At 40.9% G+C, this 19,708-nt stretch overlaps 1 protein-coding gene across 5 annotated transcripts; it reads right to left on the reverse strand.

The window, feature by feature from the left end:
- Nucleotides 1-633: 633 nt before the first annotated feature.
- On the reverse strand, nucleotides 634-19,121 carry myt1a (myelin transcription factor 1a). 5 transcript variants are annotated; one of them, XM_086067240.1, is made up of 22 exons: nucleotides 18,860-19,121; nucleotides 16,464-16,518; nucleotides 16,349-16,391; nucleotides 16,199-16,267; nucleotides 15,903-16,129; nucleotides 14,816-15,826; nucleotides 13,848-13,967; nucleotides 13,438-13,528; nucleotides 12,300-12,413; nucleotides 12,012-12,226; nucleotides 9,621-9,823; nucleotides 9,315-9,530; nucleotides 9,034-9,191; nucleotides 7,662-7,724; nucleotides 7,304-7,372; nucleotides 7,061-7,123; nucleotides 6,904-6,987; nucleotides 5,359-5,580; nucleotides 5,192-5,283; nucleotides 4,955-5,058; nucleotides 3,432-3,575; nucleotides 634-2,127 (listed from the first exon to the last, which is right to left on the reverse strand). In XM_086067240.1, exons 2-22 carry the CDS (start codon nucleotides 16,516-16,518, stop codon nucleotides 1,987-1,989), a joined length of 3,504 nt encoding a protein of 1,167 aa, XP_085923366.1. In that variant the 5' UTR covers nucleotides 18,860-19,121; the 3' UTR covers nucleotides 634-1,986. The 5 variants fall into 5 exon arrangements, with proteins under 5 accessions (XP_085923366.1, XP_085923365.1, XP_085923364.1 ...); XM_086067239.1 differs by having other exon boundaries at nucleotides 634-2,130; nucleotides 16,199-16,264; nucleotides 18,860-19,116; XM_086067238.1 differs by having other exon boundaries at nucleotides 634-2,130; nucleotides 18,860-19,116.
- Nucleotides 19,122-19,708: the final 587 nt, after the last annotated feature.

The raw sequence follows: 19,708 nt of genomic DNA on the forward strand, positions 1-19,708 counted from the left end.
GACTCCGCTGCTGCTTGTTCTAACTTTGTGATTTAAATCGGCACATGCGTGGCAAGAAGATGGAATCGTCCCATTGCGTGATAGAAGCAGCCGAAACAATCATGATTAAGTATTTTTGATGGTTTTAAGAAGTGTGTGAAGTTGACAAAAACAAATGTATTTTGAGGCGTTTGGGAGTCCTGGGAAATCTGCCTGCCTAATGGTAAATCCGCCATTCTCCTTGCAACAAAACTGAACATGTAAAATATGAAAATTCTCCGCTTACTTATGGAAATTAATAGAGCTTAAGAGTCCAAATATTTTACATGTTAAGAGACAGGCACTACAGTTACAACCCTCCTCAACCCTGTTACGTAAATAAGGGATTGCAATGGCTAGGCTGCTCTATTCCGCAATTATTTTAAGTTGGGTAACGCTGCACAACACTGTGCCACATGAACACATGCGCTGGTTATTAGAAGCTAAAGCAACACACTGCATCCAACAAAACTCAGTGCAGCTCTGCTTACCGTTTGGCTTTGTCGTGACATCAGGGCACCTCAGAGACCCAACATTTTCAACGTGCAATTTAATAAATGAATTTCCCGTAGTGTGCCCCGCAACAAAAAATGTCCAAGTCCGAGAGGCACCATCCAAAATGTTGGTCAACGTTTATTTGAAGAGCTAGCAAAGAGAATCCACAGTCATCGTCACACATTGACAAAACTAAATAAATATTCACCATCACTTTGTTTCACACGTCACTTTGTTCATCAACATATCTGTGCACTTCAATATTCTCCGTGAATTGCAAGGTACTCCAACACATGTATAGTTGTCAAAATCATAAAAACAAGCACCAATAAATAAATCAATAAATAAGTCATTAGTAAATTATTTCAAAACTTTCATATACAAAATGCTTGCATTTACTGTAAAAAGTTTGCAGTATTTTAAATAAATAACTTTATAAAACAATTCATAGTTGATATCTTAAAATATTTCCTTTGTTCATCAGTGCAGAGGAAAGTGTTTCCCTTCTCATGTTAACTTGAGATTAGTCTCCTTTTTTTTTTCTCAAATCTTCTCAAGTAACACGTTAAAAAATAAATAGTGAATAAATAGTTAAAGGCCCTGTAAAGTGAATTCAGCGATTGGTTTCTAAATACATTACACATACTTGAAAGCGGGCAAAAACTGTCGTACTCAATTGCGAAGCTAGAGCGTTCATGGATTTTGGAGGGGCGTGGCAAAAACAGCACCCAGACATGCACTTGGGCATCCAGACTGAGTTGCCCCTCCCCCACTGTATAAGAACTGTGCGCTACTGCTATCCGGCGCAATTACAAGTTACTTAGTTATAACTACCACTACAGCCTGCCGTATAGTTAATTGCCATTGACCATGAACACGGCCACAATGTTTGAGAGCTGAGAGAAGGGCTTGATTTTACACGATTTTCAAGCCTCGATTGATTGACATCATGATTTGTCAAGACTTGTTAACCACACCCTATTTGGGTGTGTTAAAATTTAAAAAGCGTTTTTAATTTTCACTTTACAGGGACTTGAATAAATAATAGTAGACAAACATGATTTTTAATACACGCAAACATGAATAAATATTCCATAATAAACCCAACATTTGCAAATGACAAATAGTTACACAGCAATAGTACCAATGAATATAGAAAAGACTAGTCCAACAGGTGGAACGTCACTATGATCGTACGGAATACTACTAACATTATAGAGTGGACTTATGGGATATGTTCTGCTACACACCTCAATGTCATCACCGGAGCAGTTTGACTGCCGTGTGCCATAATCATCCTCTCGCGTGTTCTCACTCTCATTGTCCTAAAGCAACATGCAAACAGGAAAAGTATACACAAGGACAAAGAAATATACAAAGAACAGATGGCAATGTTCCAAATGAGAAGATTCCGTCACTAACGCTATCTGTGTGTGTGGGGGGGTTTGGGCGTCGGCTTGCTTCTTGGATGTCTCACACCTCGATTCCCTTGACCGCCTGGTTGATGGACTCAAGCAGAGCCCGGTTCTCGGGGTTCTGGTAGCAGTCCTTATTGGTGAACATGTGAGTGAGGGTCTCTACGTAGCTGTCGAAGTTTTGCTCCGACAACGGCTCCTGCTGAAGGTACACAGTGAAACTTTTATTAATTTTTTTATGTTCAAAATATTTGTTGTTGTTGGTGCCACTGGGTTACATCACTTTCCTTAACTCATTTGCTCCCAAAAATGTATAAACGTGTTCTATTTGAACACTAGAGCATACAGAAGGCTTTGATGCAGCCTCTGAACTGCAGACAATAGTTGAAGCAATGGTAGTAATTACAAAAACGGCCAGCAGGTGGCAGCACAGTATAAGAGATCAACCAGGGCCATGTTAAAAACAAGCTAATTTCCCCAAAGTTCTAAACAGATTTGTGAATAATGATTAAACTTACACTCTAAAAACAGTTGGGTCAAAAGTAAACCAATTATGGATCATTATGGATTCAAAAAGGACCAATCCACTTTCTGGGTTGTTTTATACAAAATGACCCAATTTTTTGATCTAAGTAAAGGATCTGGCCAATATTTATGAGTTGTTTTGCACTAAAAGACCCATTTCTTGACTCAAAGTTGGGTCAAATTGCCCCAAGTAGAGGATTGGTCCATTTTTGCCCTATAGTTGGGTTATTTTTGACCCAACTGTTTTTAGAGTGTAGCTATATTCTAATGTTAATTGCTGCAAAATGGAAACAGATAGAAATATACACAAGAACACAATGTTCTATGGGCCTTGCAAAATCAGTCAAAATCCAGTTGGAACAGCTGGGAGCGAAGGGGGTTGCTTCAGGGAAAATGGCTGGGAGTGAATGAGTTAATAATTTCCGCTTAAAGGGGAAGTCAGCCTTAAACATTTCTCGACAATAATATGTAATATGTGACCTCACTAGTCTAGCTAAACATGACTTTCTGATTAATATTACATTTGTGGAATATTAATAAAGCAGCAAAATCTAGCCATTTGTATCCATCTTAGGGGGCGGCCATTTTGATACTTGCTGTCCACTGAAAATTACATCAGGGCAGGGGCTCAGGCAACGACCAATCACAGCTCACCTGTTTTCTGAAGCTGCGCTGTGATTGGTTGTTTCTTGAGACCTGAGCAACTGTGATGTCATTTTCACTCGACAGCAAGTGGCAAAATGGCCGCCTTCTGATATTGGTTAAATCTGCTGGATTTTGCTGAGGTACAAATGTTTCTGCAGATTCTCAGAATATTTTGAGGATATTTTGACTTGATTACTATTTACTCTTAACTGTTTGTTTTTATACTGCCGCCAGAAACGGATGTTTTTGGTTATGTGCATTTCTATTATTCAAGTATGCAAAAACTGCCAACTTGAAAGCATTGCCCGTTCAGTTCATCTTTGTGAAGCTCACCATGGTTGGCAGTCGGATGTTGGCCAGGCTATGGATGAGAGCCTGACTCAGGCCTGACAACTCCAGAAACAAGGCCTCGTTTTTCTCTTCAATTTGCTTGTTCTCTTCCTCCATGCTCTTCAGATTCTTCTCCATGGAAGAGATCTACAACAACAGAGACAACTGGCAAGTAAGTCAGCAGAAGGAACTCCACTGTTGTTTTTTGGGCCGTTATCATAGTGCAGTCCCAGTTTGGCTGCATCTTTCTTAAAACTGGCTGACAATATGTTTCTGTGGACCTCTTGCGTTCATTTTGCTCCTGCCATCTTGAGTTACCTCATCAATGAAGATATAGCGAGTGAACCTGTCCCAGAAGAAGTCATGCAAAATGTTTTGCAAATGAGCTTGGAATCATGACATTTATCAAATCATTCCAGATTTCAGCCAGGCCTTGTTATTATTTTTATTGAGTGGTTTGTATCTTTTGGTGTAGCCTTTGGTAATACTTTCATTTCTGTCATCTACTGTCGGTTATCTCTGATGTCACTTAGTTGTTGTTTTTTTGGTGCCTTTGTAGCGCTTAATTTTAAGCCCTGTTGATTTTCTTGACCAAACCAATTCAACATCTGTTATTTACTACACCAGCAGTCTATAAGGTGGGTTTCCATCCACCTATTTTTATTCGAGTTTTCAAGAATTGCTAAAAAGAAACTGAATAGACACACCAGAAATTCGAAAACATGCCCAAAATTCGCAAAAAGTTTTTACGCTTGGATGGGGTGGTTTTTGAAGCGTATCAAAAAAAGGGAAATGCGCATTTTGGCGATGGAAACAGGTTTAGCGAATAAGCGACTACAAGACCGGATATACGTCGCACGTTTTAGCCGATACTACGTCACACGCACGTTTTTAGTTACAATAAATGGCGGATGATAAAGTGAGATAAGTTTGGGGAGACTAAGAAACACGACACACTTCACTTACATGCGGGAAGCCAACAAGACAAACCACTTCCGTTCAGTCCGTCAAAACCAATATTCCCACCCGGAACTCCCCATTGTCCCAAATTTCCGTCACTACAACGTCATCTCGCGGCGCATATTCGCAAAAGAAGAGCGGATGGAAACGGGCATAAGTCGCATGTCCGTTTTTGCGCATTTTCACAAAATTCGCATACAAATTTCGAAACATTGACTATATGTCTTCTTCAGGCCATTCCAAAGGGTTGCATTAACTAATGGCACTTATTCGTTCAGCTTCACCATTTCTTGTTCTTCACCCACTCACAGCTATCTGGCTTTTATATTGCTTATGCTAACTACTATAACGGTAGTCCTCAGAGGCAAAACCAATTGAGACACTGAGCGTGGAAATGTAGCTCTATTTGTTATTGAATAATCATACATTTTAACTAGTTAAGATATTCCGGGTCGAATAAAGGCAAATGACACTTGAGACTATGAAAGGCCATCAATACATGACATACTTTTATAAATTGGATGCAAATTTCTCTCCAATTTTTAAACACCAACAAAATCCCTCACCTGAGTGTGCAGGTTCACCATGTCGGCCTCCATCTCAGAATTGGACTCGTTCAGATCGTTAATCTCCTCATTAAGTTGCTTGATATCCTCATCATTATCCAGAACTTGGACCAAGAAACAACACGTCAGTACATTAGTTTTGTTTTCAAGTATGATGTTTGCGACACAAAAATCGGATCCCCCCCCCCCTCCCAGGTTATTTGCAGTATAAGTAAGCATGAAATGGTTATTCCTTACCATCACTAGCTCTGAATTTGGCAGTGATATACTCATCTCCAGGGAACTTAGCTTTCTTCTTACTGGGCAGTGCTCTGGGACACCCTGACAAACTAGGGAAAAGCATGCTATCAAATAAAATTCCTATGCTTCGCATAGTTCATCTATTGGCAAAAACATGGTAATACCTGCGGTGTGTCAGAAAACTCCCATTGGCATGACCAGAGCCATCACAGCCAGGCGTTGGACAGGTTGGGCCCTCGCTCTTGAAAGTCTTCCAGGAGAAGGGCGTGCCGTTAAGAAGACCCTCCTTCTGTTGTCGCGCTGCCAGTGGACAGCCGTAAGCACTGCGGTGGGTGGCATACTTCCCGCTGATGTGTCCAAGACTGTCACAGCCAGGGACGGGACACCTTCACACAATAACAGAGGAGTTTTGAGTTTGAGGAGCCCATTGTTTTGTCCCGATATTACGCAGGTCCTGTTCCGGCGTTTCATGTTTGTTTGTTTTTTGCCATGTGTATGTCAATCACACAATTGTCATAGCGATTCACATGATAAATCCATTAAAATGGAATTTAACTGTTCATTTTAGTGATAGACCATTGTTTTTTTTAAAGGCCGTTATTAGTTGTCAAGGAGACTGATAACCGATATTTCACGCCGATATTCATTTGCAGAAAAAGAGAAAATATTAGCATAAATTAAAAAAATAAAACATTAAATATTTTAATTTCAAACATATAAAGAATTGACAGTTTTGTTAAAATAAAAACTATAACAAAAATTGCACAAAGCTTCCAGGGTCATCAGCATGTGATGAACTAAGCAAATAAATAGTTCCCTAAAGTTTTCTACTGTAAATAAAATTTTCCCAAATTTCAACATAATTTCTTAATTTTTATTTGTATTAAAAAAAAAAGTGTAGTGAGTTCCCAGTGTCAGTATCATTTTTTATAAAGTGGAAATATAAATAAATCCATAAATGAAAAGTTCCCTATATCTCACTGGGCGACAAATGCATGCGAAATTGCGAACGTAGCTAATTTGTTTTTTTTGTCAGGGTTTCAAAAGATCTTTGCAGAGAGTAAAAAATGGTCTGAATATGTTCGAAATGTCTTTGTGCCAAGTAAAAACTGTCTGTGAAGATCTTACAAATCCTGATGAAAACTCTAAATGTTTGCAAGCATTCACCGCTCAGTGAGATACCAGCTTTATCGGCTTCGTAAAAAGGCAGTTGCCGATATTTGTCAAAATGCCAAATATAATCGTCCCGGCCGATAATCGGTCTATCCCTAGTTAATTTCCTTCCAAATTCACATTTGCATTCCCATCTAACCGCAACTACTTCCTGCTTCCATGTCTACGAATCACGGAAAATGTAGTGCTACTATGCAAGTTGAGCTTTTCCGGTGGTTTGTTCCCAATGCGTGGGGTAAACGACACAGCCAGCTACCAAAAATTGTTGGATAATGGTGAGTGCATTACTTGTTTAGCACTGTTGAACTGTCAACCAAGATAGCATTTAGCGTTAGCTTCTCCCTCACTAAACGTACTATACTATATAATATAACATACTGCAAACTCCAGACCCCAAACTTCAGCACTGTGAGGCTCATACAGTATGCTAGCCGCTAGCACACCGTGCTGCTATATAAATATTAGATGTATTGAATCCAACATGATCACCAATCCATTCAGCTCCAATTGTGGTCGGTTGGCTTTAAACTTCTCACCTCAACAACTCAGAATCTTCTTTGTCGTCCTTTGTGGGGTTCGATTTGACTCCACCTTTCTTGGCTCTGGGGCACCCAGACAGACTGGTAGAGAGGAGCACAAAGGCGTTAGCTGATGAAGCATCCAGAAAAGACACAGATGAAGAACATTTGATACCTTCTATGTGAGGAATAGTTTCCTGTGATATGGCCTGATCCATCACAGCCTGGAGTCGGACACCTAAGGATGTTTAGAGACCGTCTGACTTTTATGCTTTCATCATCTATTTGCACAACCTAGATTTCCTCCAAATGATCATTCAACTGACTAGGCCATCAAAATAGATAGAAACTAATCATTACGTGAACTAAGCGTTAAGAGAACATGATGAAGTTTTGAGGCAAAAGACAGCACACATACTTAAGTTCAGCTGTGTGGGCAGCCATGAGTGTCCGTAGTGATTTATCTGCAAGAGGACAGCCTGACAGACTGGAAGATTAGAGAGAATCTATCAGAAAACATGCCAAGAGTAGGAATTGAATGGAAGACCGAATGAAGCAGAGCCTGAATTAAACAAGACAGCCAGGCAAGACGGAGAGAAACGCTTTTCTCTTTTCTATCTCATTCTAAGAGAGCAGCACTTTATTGTCTTCACAGTCATGCCAAACCTAATCTCACCAATGTTGTGGATGTGAAAGTGCAGTGCAGCACTGTAACGATTTGACCTTTCCAACAAAACACTTGAACTTGCGCTTAGGCCAGTGTCGGTCCGGCTTACCTTCGATGTGATGCGTAGTTGCCGGTGATGTGTCCGCTGCCATCGCAGCCTGGAGTGGGACATCTGCAGTGTCAAGGAGGGAAATTGTCATTGTCAGAACTACAGCTTCATCTGTCAAATAAGAAGTGTCCCTTTTGAAAGCCAATACTTCGTAAAGGGATACTTGACTCATTGAGCCATTTTCAGCAGGAAAGTTAATATTTTGTCCAGAACGAACATACAATTATTTTAAAAACACATTTTTCCACTTGCTGTCGACTGAAGATGACATCACCTGTGCTGAGGAAGTAGGTAACGACCAATCACGCGTTACCTGTTTTCTGGGTTTGGTCAGCAAACTGGGCCATGATTGGTCGTTACCTACTTCCTCAGCACAGGTGATGTCATCTTCAGTCGACAGCAAGTGGAACGTTGAGTATTTTAAGGTATTCATTGTACATGAAATATAATGAAGTTATCAAATTCATTCTGGACAAAATATTAACTTTTTACTGCTTAAGGTGGCTCAATGAGTCAAGTATCCCTTTAAGACATCCGTGTGTGAGTGCGATGAGCCCATGTCATAAAAAAATGTGCGGTATTAAGGCGACACTGCAAAGAAATTACAAACAAAAACAGTGAGGGAAAATCCCTCAAAGTTCATTAATTGTCAAACCAGTCAATTGCAGTTGAGAGACAACTTTTAGCACTCACATTTTCACTGAGTGGGAACCTACATGGGAGCCAGAGTGAATGAAACACTACTCCACAGAAGTCAAAACTATTTTATCTGACCCACTAAAGAAAATAAGAGTGCCTACTTCTTGCTAAATGGGTTTATTATAAAATCTGCACCAAAAATGCACTTTCTTCACTTTTAACAAATATTACAAGAGTGGTTCTTAACCTGGGTTCGATCAAACACCAGGGGCTGCATGTGATCGCTCTACATTGCTTGGCCAAGCTCAGTAGTCGACTTGTGGCTGTTGTGACGGTACATCGTGTGATGTCGAGCAAAAAAAGAACGCGGTCGGACAAATATGTGCAATATGAATTCACGTGTATAATGGGACGTATGGTGTGCCACAGGGTTCAATTCTAAGGCCTCTGCTGTGTTCGTTGGATCTGCTGCCCCTAGGTTCCTTCTAAAAAAAAACATGTGCCTGTTATTTTAAAGTGCTTTATAAATATAAAGTTGAGCGATGGGAGTCAGCGACAGCGTCCGACCAGCATGATTAAGTTGAGCAATTCTAGTCCAGCACAACGAGCTGCACTACATCATTGACTTGTAATGAAAACATAATTTGGCAAATTTGGGTGAGCTGGAGTGCTATCAAAAGAGTGCAAAGAAAAAGAAAAGTGGAGCAGTATTCTTTCCGACAGATGTACGTACACCAGGATCTCCTTTTTGCTGTCTTTGGGCGGAAACTTGACCTTGAAGCTGCTGGTAGTAACTTCCCCGGGGTACTTCCTCTCCTCTATGTTCTCCAGGTTCTCCTGGTCCTCGTCCTCAACATCAGAAGAAGTGTATGAGGTAGCGGTATAATCCACCTGATGACAAGTTGGTAACACAAAATGATCCTGTTACTTACACCACGTTTTCTTTCTTTCCAGTCTTTTACTGCCCACGAGTGCTCATTGAGCCGGTGACTTTTGAGTGGCTGCGCATTGTACCTCATCATGGCCTTCCTCCTTCACGCCACTTGATTTTGTAAAGTCGAGTGGCTCCTCCCACTCCGGCTGAGCGTGGCCCTGAGACAACACACCGATTGTGTGTTGAGAAGACGATGACGAGGATGACGAAGGCTCCGGAGACTGCATGGTCTCTCGCTTGTTTTTTTTTATGCTGAGGTCCAACGTGCCGTTCTCATCCACTTCAATATCAGGCTCCTACAAAAGTTGCGATAGCAGAAGAGAAATTGCCATACAGTAGACCGCCAGTTCAGCAAGGAGGCTGTAATGAAATGTAATCCAGCGTACCTCGGCGCAGGACTCCCTGGGATTGGCGCTAAGGCTCTCTGGTCGTTCCCAACAGCGAGTGGACAGGTTGAGGATGGCCGTCGCTGCCATATGAGCTGCCTCGGCGTCTTGGCTGCACTCATACTCATTGGAGGGCAAAGTACTGTTTGAAATGCCTCCTGAGCCTGTCCCGCTTGGGGAAGAGGCCTTAGGGAAGGATTTCGCTGCGTGGGGTAGAGGTAGAGCAGAAGTTAGCTTCAACATTCCAAATGTCTCGGAACAACGTAGGATTATTCAACCGTGGGCGTAAGACTGAATTTAGAGACGCCAGACAAAAGCGGCGGGGAGATCACAGCACGCCGCTATCTGTGATCTCCTGTCAGGGGTGACTGGCAGGCGTGATGCATCAGAGCAATCTGATTGGGTGCTTTGTAAGGCTTTGTGATGATGTCATCGCCAAATGCTTTGCAGTTTTCTCTTTTCATCTTGATGTTAGATCTTAGCTGTTATGAACTATATATTGTATTGAATACGTCTTTTACTTTTGGAACGCGACAAAACTGATTCTCAAAAGAGGGTATGGTAAGTGAAACGGAAGCATTCGTGCATTAATTGCTATTATTCAGCCAACAACTGAAGACAAGGCGCTCACAGAAGTGGTATTCATGTACAGTATTTGTGTGGTCTCACAAATGTTCACCCAAGGGCATGTTGTTGCTCACACAAAAGAAATTGGACTTTATTTAGCCACATTTATACTACATGGTTTGAGTTACCCAAATCAAAAGTTTTTTCTTCTGCGTGGCCTAGTTCCAATATGTGCCATGGTTGTGTAAGCAAAAATAATCAATCCGGAGCTCCCAGTTGCATTTTTGTTGTCATCACAGACACTAGTAAATGGGATGTTCAATAACACTGTTTTCCAGACTGATACCGGTACTCAATTCTTGTGTAGTCACCGATACCAAAGACCGACCAACACCACTACCACATAGAATTCTACTCAATACTCATTCACTGCCATTATTGCCTATGGACGTTAAAAAATCGTTTGAACTATTTCTATTAGTTTTGCAATTTTCCCACTTTTCAACAAGAGTATGACAACCTAGGAAAAAAATGTATTGTACATTTAGAACAGATATAAAAATTGTGATTAATCGTGAGATAGCTATTGAAGTTATGCGATTAATTACAAAAAAAATAAATTATCGTCTGATGCCCCTAATTTGTAACAATCTTTTCTTTTTTCTTTTTTAATAAATTATTAAATATTATTAATCACATGACTTCACTAGTTAACTAAAGAATAATCACGGATTTTATATCTGTTCTAAATGTACAATACATTTTTTTCTAGGTTTTCATACTCTTGTTAACAAAAGTGAAAAAAGTGAAACTAATAGAAATAGTTCAAATGAATTTTTGACGTCTATAGCCGTCAATGGCAGTGAATAAACTATATATTCCAATATAGTATTTTTCCTAAAAACATAATTGAAATTCATGGCAATTTTCTATTCCTCTAATTTCTAGTTCCTCGTCATAAAACAGCCACAAGAGAGCCGATACTGGTATTGGCCACCGCCACAAGTACCCATACCTTAAAATGAGGCTGGTATTGGCACAGATAGATACCATACCGACTAGTAAATGTATGCTCACAGGAACTACTGTCATGTCTTATTTTGTTCTGCCCTCTGCTGGTCATTTGTTTCCTGTCTTTTTATTTTTCCTGGAGTGTCGGTGGGTGGAGTGTCGGTGGGTGGAGTCCCTGCGTCTCAGCTGCAGACAATCCCAATCAGGATGTCTCAAGCTGTTAACTTTCAGTTTCAAAAAGGTTGTTGACGCCTGATGGGCACTTTGATCTTCAAGCAATGTTCCCAAAATGGACGACGTCATTAACCGGTCTCTGTCCATTACCGGCGTATTAACTCATTTACTGCCATTGATGGCTATTGACGTCAAAAATTCATTAAAAAAAATTCTATTAGTTTAATGTTTTCCCCCACTTTTGTTAACAAGAGTATGAAAACCTAGAACTTTTTTTATTGTACATTTAGAACAGATTTCACATTTATGATTAATCGTGAGTTAACTATTGAAGTCATGAGATTAATTACAATAAAAATTAACTCACGATTAATCACAAATGTTATATCTGTTCTAAATGTACAATAAAAACAATTCTAGCTTTTCATACTCTTGTTAACAAAAGTGGGAAAAAAAATTTTAACTAATAGAAATAGTTCAAAATAATTTTTGACGTCTATAACTGTCAATGGCAGTGAATGAGTTAAGTGTGCTACACTGGAACCATACAACTTTGCCTCGTGGTGCAATTCATAAGCAATGACTTACTACTAATTTCACATTTCGTAGATTATGACGCGTGTTGCGGTGTGTACTTACATTTGAAGGCTTTGGGTGACGTTTCCGTGTTAGTTGTCTTTGGAACAAGCATACGCTTCCCAAACACCTGGACATCAAAGCTTGCATAGTCAAAAGACACCTTTGAATATTTCTCCAACTCTTTGGCCAGGTTAGCTCGTGGTGTGGTGGTGACCGCGTTGGGCCCGTAACTACCATACTGAGGGATCTCCAACTGCTTGACAAAACACATGGGCCTAGAAAGGAAAAAGGAGTGATTCATCATTGCAGCTGAACAAATATTATCGGCTGGATAGAAAGATGTCTGACCTGAGCACCCTGTCAGAGTTGGGCGTGGGTTCGCTGACTGCAGCCTGTAGATGGACCTGCTTGTCCTGGTTCTTGTTTATCTTCGTTGCTGCAGCGATAGGGCAGCCGGACAGACTGATGATTGGAATACAAATGTCAGAAAGACGAAACTAAAATAGAATTGATAGCAGAACACGACGGCTTCCCAGAGAGCGGTCAATACTCGACTCTGGAGAATTGAGGCCAGGGCTCGGGAAGATAGCAATACATTTTGAGATGAAAGAAATGGAAATGACTTTTTTCTTGACATTGTGAAGGATCACATTAAAGACATTGTGACTATGTATAGTATGTGTTAGTAATATGGTGTTAGGTTCAAGCAATGTCAATAAAATACCCATCATTATAAGCATCACAAATGAGGAGCAATGTGATGCAGGTAAAAACATATACGAGGCATGTCAAAAAAGTTCCTGGACTCGTGGTCACAACTACAAATTTCTCCCTTCACTTGTCGAGCAACTCAAGTCGTAAGTTGTAGTGACAGTGGCTATATAGATGTCCATTGCTGGAGCTCTCCATGCAAGCTGCCGAGACTTCCTTATTCGCCGACCCACTCACTCGGCCATTGAAAGTCAGTTTACAAAGGCGGAGTCCAACCCAAGACTTGCTTAGGACCGCCCCCCCCCCCCTCATTTGAATAACATTTCGCGCTGACAAGGCGTCTGCAGCATAAAATAAACAAATCAGAGAGCAGAGCGTTTTAATTTGATTGATAATTAATTATATTTATATATTATTTGTGTATTTATTTCCACATTTATTTGTATATTTATTTTTGTAATCTTTTTTTTTTTTTACTTTTATTTATTTATGGCTATATATGTATATCTATATTGTTGTTTTTATTTTCATTTTTTTTTTCTAATATTTTTTATATCCGTTTTTTTCTCTCACTTTTACTTATTTATTATGAATTTTGGCAGTTTTGATCCTCCATACTTTTGTGTTTGTGACACTCATCCAACAACTTTCCTGACACACCTTGTATTAAATCATGCTTCTTCAATTATCCTCTTAAAAGACACAAAAGCACTTCCATGCTCAACTGCAGTTGTCCAGTGAGTGCATGCATGTTAAGTGTGTGTCCATTATTAACCTGCGGTGTGTGTTGCGGTTACTGTTGACATGTCCTTGGCCTGTGCAGCCAGGAGTTGGACACTTCAAGACGTTCTCATACATGGCCAGGACTACAGATAAACAGCAAATACAAACTGTTCAGTCTGTTTAGATTGGAAAGCTTAAATTGTTAACAGCAAGAGAGTAGTAGCACACACAACATACAGTAGTGGCAGATTTAGCAAAGTTAGTAAGTATTAGTTTCAGTAGTAGTACTTTTAGCTGCAGCTGTAATAGAGGAAACATGATTACAAAGAATACTGAAATAATTGCATCAACAAGAATTTACGCAGAAAACTTCTATAAATAAGAGTTTGCCTACTGGAAGGTAGTTTAGAATCAGCTACAAGTGTTATATAAGCAGAGTCAGACTTAAGTTGATGTTCTTACTCTCTGGAGGAATTCTATCCTTGTGAGGACATCCGGATAGACTTCGATGGTGAGGGTACAGTCCAGTCACGTGGCCTGTCCCGTCACACCCAGGGGTTGGACACTTCACTTCCTTCTTTTCTGAATAAAGTAAGGAGGGATTAATTAGCACTATCGATCTATCGATCTAAAGATCTAGATACCTAGTTATCTAGCTAGCTATGTAGCTAACTAGCTATCCAGCTAGCTAGCTAGCTAATTGGATAGATAGTTAGATAGCTGCCAAGATAAAGGCGACCAAGAAAAATCACTAAAAACAAAAATCTGCAATTAATTTTACCTCCGTACAACTTAATAAAAAAGAAATAAAATGTTTCAATTGCAAAAGTAAAAACAAACAACTGAGATAGCATGACTGCATAAGTGCGAGCAGTTAGAACTGAGATGTGGCAGTGTACACAATGAAAATGAACCAATCACATTCAAATTCAATGCCACCATTTAAATGGTCTATATTTAAGAACCAAATCACGTTCAGGTGTTCTCGTAGGCTTTTCTGAACATTTATTTACTTTCTAGCAGAAGACAGAAAATGTTGTGCTAATGCTTAGAGTCTTGAAAATAACTACCATGCATGTTTTTGTAATATGGGAGGAAACCTCTGCACTGCAAGGAGGGTGTGCTAACCAGTCACTCATCGTGCCGCCTCTCCAAAAGGTTTTTCAGGCTTCCGGTAGAAACCAAATGAATATCAGGAAAAGACTACTTGAACATCTGAAATGTATTTGGGTTTAATCAGAAGCACTTTAAATGGAGGCAGGTGTGTGCTGACTTCTGTTTAAACTTGAGTTCGAATGTTTGGTTAATCTGGAGCACAGCCACATCCCCAGTTATAAGAGGGCGTGCACACTTGTGCAATGACATTATTTCCGTTGTTTCTATTTTCGTTTTGCATAGAAGAGTAAACGTGAAAGAGAAGCAGAGGCTACCTTTGCTGTAGTGGGCGTTGCGTCGGACCGCCGCTTCCGTGCTTTTGCTGGGGCTGTTGTACGATTGGTAGTCTTGGGAGCTCTGGGCTTCCGGATCCTCCTTCCCTTCCCCAGCCTTCAAGGCGATGGCCTGCTCCAGCAGCCCCAGGTTCCCTCGAGTCATATCCCAGTTCTCGGAATCGTCGGTGATCCCTGAGCCGTCTGAAACGCAGTCACGGTCATCGCCATCGTCCTCTTCTTCATCGTCGTCTTCCTCCTCCTCGGAGCGAACCTCGATCACCACGGTTGTCGGAGATGCTTTGCTGGAGCATTGGTCCTCAGCCTCTTCCTCCTCCTCCTCCTCCTCTTCCTCATCCTCCTCCTCCTCTTCCTCTACCTCTACCTCTTCCACTTTGCCTGCCTCATCCTGATGCTTGGCCTCTTCCCTCTCCTGCTGCGCTTCGTATGCCTCTTCCTCAGTCGTGGCTTTTTCTTCCTCAAGGGACTCCTGAGATCCTTGACTACGTGGACTCAGAGAGTAAGGGGTATCGATCTCTTGGACCCTCTCCTCTTTCTCCTCGTTCTTTCTCTGGTCCTGTGTTGACTCATTGACTTGATGGTGGATGTAATGTCCAGTGGAGTACTGATGATCTGAGTTTTCCTGGCTTAGTGTCTGTCTTTCCCTGTCCCCTACAAAACCATTTGGTTTTTCAATCTGCTCTTCTGCTTCCTCCTCCTCCTCCTCCTCCTCCTCGTCTTTTGTATGTTCAATCTCAGTTCTCTCAAAGTCTCTTTGAGGGTGCTCTGCTGTCTCTCGCTTGTCTTCAGTTTCCGACGGAGTATCCGTTTTCTCTTGTTCGTCATCGGATAGTTGTTCTTCTCTTGCCAGTTTCTCATCCCTAGCGGTTTCCTCAGCCACAACTTCATTCTCAACCTCCAAGGTGATGTTGTCCTCATCCTTGGTTGTAGCACAAACAACTGTTTCTGTTTCTGCTACCACTGTGTCTTCTTTTATCAATGGGCAGCCATTTTCTGTGAATCAAAAATGTATGTTTTGTTTATTTCATTCTGTATTGTAAAATAGAGTAGTTGGTGTGTTTCGACTCACTTTTGATTGACTCTGGTTTGTTGGCGAAATGTTTCTCCTCTTTAGGGTCGTCCTCTTCTTTCACAGTTTTCTGGTCTTGCTCTTCCTCGTCCTCATCATTGTGTATTGATAAGTCGTCTTCTGCCTCCATTAAGGTGGACTGACCTTTCTTCTTGGGGGAAGACTGGTTCTCCTCAGCTTCTGCCTCCTCCAGCTTTCTCTTCTTAACAGTCGGACATCCCAGTGCACTAAGACATTACATAATGACTTATCTGCCCTGACCACTGTGTTGGTTCATAATGGTCGTTCAGTCCTACCTTCTATGCCTTGAGTATCTTCCACTGACATGACCTTTGCCATCACACCCAGGGGTTGGACAACTGCTACTGACAAAACAACAAAACCGTAGCAGATCATCACGTATTCACAAAGCATTAATCAATCTGGAGAGGAATAAAATCACTTACGTCAGCTCATGCTTCATGTCATGTCCTGAGAGTTCTGACAAACCTGGGAAAAAATGGAATGCTAATTCAACTGACCACGTGATGTAAAAAAAAAAGAAAAAAAGTTTGTACTAACCTCGAATGCCTTTGGAGCGGGTTCGTGTTCGTGTCTCTGTAGTATCTTGGCTCATCTTGACAATAGGAAGGAAGAAGGACATTAATAGCACACACAAGACATTACATTCACATACAGGTACTCTACAGATTAAGCCGCCAAAGATTTCAGTTGATCAAACACAAAAAAAAAACTTCCCAGATCCAATAGCAACAACTCCTTTACCACATTCTACATAAACAAAAATATCACTCAAAAATGAGGAAACAGTGTTTTGAGTACCCTGAAGGTAGAAAAAGGCTATGCAAGTGAAAATCAAACATTGTTAATTGTCCACAACAAGTTATTTTATCCAACGAGTCATTTTAAACAAGAATTTTCTCATTTCATGATCATCCATCCATATTCTTAACCGCTTATAGTCCTCACAAGGGTCGCGGGGGGCGCTGGAGCCTATCCCAGCTGTCTTCAGGCAGCAGGTGGGGTACACCCTGAACCGGTAGTAGTTTCATGATTGAACATATTACATGAGTCTAGGAAATTGCTGGCTCTGCCATTATGTGATAACTGTTCCTTTAAGAACCCCTCTGATGTTTTCAGTGCCATCATGACCAACATTTTGGTTGTCTTCATTGGAAGCAAAACCCACTGTGGACAGTTGCAGGACAAATATATATATTCACTTGTGTTTTGTAATTTTCATTGTTATGTGTATAGTTAATATTGCCAAGATGTCCACTTTGTCATAGTGAAATATCAATTGATATAAAAAAAAACGTTCAGAAATTCCAAATAGATTTGTAAACAGTGCAGTCAGATTACTTGCTGAATTGTCTTGCTAAGTGAAAACTTGACTTCTTAATACAATGAATTTTAAATTCCATGGAAAATCACTACTTTTGGGGGGTTAATTGGAAAAGTTTCAAAGCCACCATATGGTGATACTGACTGGAAGACAAAGTACAATGTAAAATTTAACAAATAAAATTAAAAAAAATAAAAATAAACATCCAATATTTCAGAATCAAGTCATCGATGGTGTAACTACGCATCAGGGACGCCAGGTTTTTTTCTCTCTCACATCCGGGGGCCAAAGGGGGGCTTGACTGATATATAGGGAGGCTGAGAATATATATATATATAAATATGTTTTAGAATAGCAAATAAAATGCTTAACTGGGACCACGCAGATTTTTGATGGTGCTATAGCCCCACCTAGCCCCGGTGCAGCGTCATCCCTGACTTGGATGAATTTCATGCAGCTACTGTGAGTTCAATTCCCACTCAGTGATGGTGTGAAAATGAGTGTGAACACTTGTGTCTCTATGTACCCTGTGACTGACTGGCCATCAGTCCAGCCTGCAGTCCGCAATATGCTCAAAGTCAAGATGGGATCAGTTCCATCTTCCCAATCCCAAGACACTAACTAAGAAGCTGTACATAAAATGGATGGATGGATTTTAGAAGCAGTAAGTGTTTTAGGCTGACAAAAGAAAGCTCACAGGCTCGACTATGTTGAGCCTTTGGACCGGTATTACGCACACCGAGGCGTCGCACCCATGGGGGTTGTGGGTGGTTCAGCACCCACGCTTTTCCTGGCGAAAGCAATCGTTCTACACCCACACTTTTTCTCAACTCGAGCCGTACAAACATCCCACACTTTTGCATAGCATACTTCACCTCAAAATGTACTTAAAACACGAAGAGGGGAAAACGTGTACATATTTTTGCGAATATCTTCCAGCATCCACCAAGTAGGCTGTGTCGAATAGCAATAGTGCTTGACTCTGCATTCAGTCGGTCATGCATAAGATTGAATTTCATTCAAGTGGAGTGCTTCTTGAATAGACGATCGGAACGTGTAAAACAGGACTCAGGAAAAGCGAGAATTTTTAAACAGGGTCAAGGTCTAAAAAGTGCCTTTCTGCTTGAAAGTGACTTAGCAGTGAAGAGGCTACATTATTTTCAAGTACAGCTACGAAACACAAGGTTTCCCACTCAGTCACATTCCAAATATGACTTTGGCCGACAGAAATTGGTTGCTCAGCCACAAACAGGCCCGTCTCCAGCGCGAGCTATTTCCTGTTATTACGCAGGAGAGGATGAAAAAAGAAGAAGCCCAAACCATAGCGGACCAACGCGGTCCGTGACAAACTGTTAACTCGATTGGCTTTTGGCACGTAGTCGCCATTGTTATCGCTGCATAAACATCAGCGGAAATAAATGTCGTTTGAAAAGCATCCTTTTGACCAAACGCAAATTATTCGCCAGTCGCGTTGAAAAGTGGGTCGACAGACACCGCGTCTGTCGTCCCGGCTAAATGTAAGAACCGCTGAGAAGCCGAACCGGGCCTTCGGAAACACAGCCAAATAGTGCGCTTCGTGCCTCGTCTTTGTCAGAGAGAAATAAAGCCTTACCTTAGGTTCAGACTAATGCCCTCCCCTCCCCCTCCTCGTTGACATCGCCAGCTTCGCGTAGCGATGTTTAATGGAGCGCTCGAAGCGTGTCTTTAGTACTTGGCTTTCATCCTTCGGCCAGGCCGGCAGGAAAAGACCCAATCACTCGGACCAACTCAGCACCTTGGAGAGGAAAATACTTGGGTGGACAGTTGAGTTCAACCTTCAGTACCATGGACAGACACCCATCTGCAACGCCACCCTGCGAGCACGCGAGGGAACTGCAGCCCAAAACACATGGAGGCCATTTAAACCTCATGGCATTTACTTACGTTTACAGGATGAGCGGTGTTGACAATAGATGGATGATGGTTGGATGAAAGGCATGTGAACCCATTAAAAAAAAACCTAAGACAAAGATTTTTTTTTTCATTTCGTAAAATTACAAAAACATTTGACGCCAGTGTCACTGCCCAATCAATATATTTAAAATAACATACAAATAATATTTTAAAACTCTTATAACAACATGTAATGAAACAAGGCGACAATTCTTAAATAATTTTTATTGAATTTTAAACTCTTAAAATGTGAGCACATGAGTCAGATGCAGCCAAATATAGTTAACGCTGATGTGGGTTTTTTGGCTCACCAAAAAAAATGTTCATTGTCCCCTGCGCCATGGCCTATTAAATATAAAGAAAAGAAAAATAAATTAAAAACATGGTGCATTAATTCGAACCATTCGTCCTCTGTACCATACTTAACCATCCATTATCCGAACCACTTATCGTACATGTAACATTTTAGGTACAGAAAAGGAAATATAAGTGCTTTGCCAATAAACTATGCTATAAACAAAAACAGTGG

Source organism: Leptonotus elevatus, chromosome 2 (assembly GCF_054856555.1).
Source record: "Leptonotus elevatus isolate MCC_2025b chromosome 2, RoL_Lele_1.0, whole genome shotgun sequence".
Lineage (NCBI taxonomy): Eukaryota > Metazoa > Chordata > Actinopteri > Syngnathiformes > Syngnathidae > Leptonotus > Leptonotus elevatus.

What these genes read in the sequence shown, in the direction of transcription:
- myt1a (XM_086067238.1), bottom strand. Translation starts at nt 16,518, where the DNA reads ATGAGCCAAGATACTACAGAGACACGAACACGAACCCGCTCCAAAGGC. An exon ending in GGATAGAATTCCTCCAGAGA is followed by an intron (nt 13,529 to 13,847) that starts GTAAGAACATCA and finishes GTTTATCTGTAG; the next exon opens with TCCTGGCCATGTATGAGAAC. An exon ending in GTCACCCAAAGCCTTCAAAT is followed by an intron (nt 9,824 to 12,011) that starts GTAAGTACACAC and finishes TACCCCACGCAG; the next exon opens with CGAAATCCTTCCCTAAGGCC.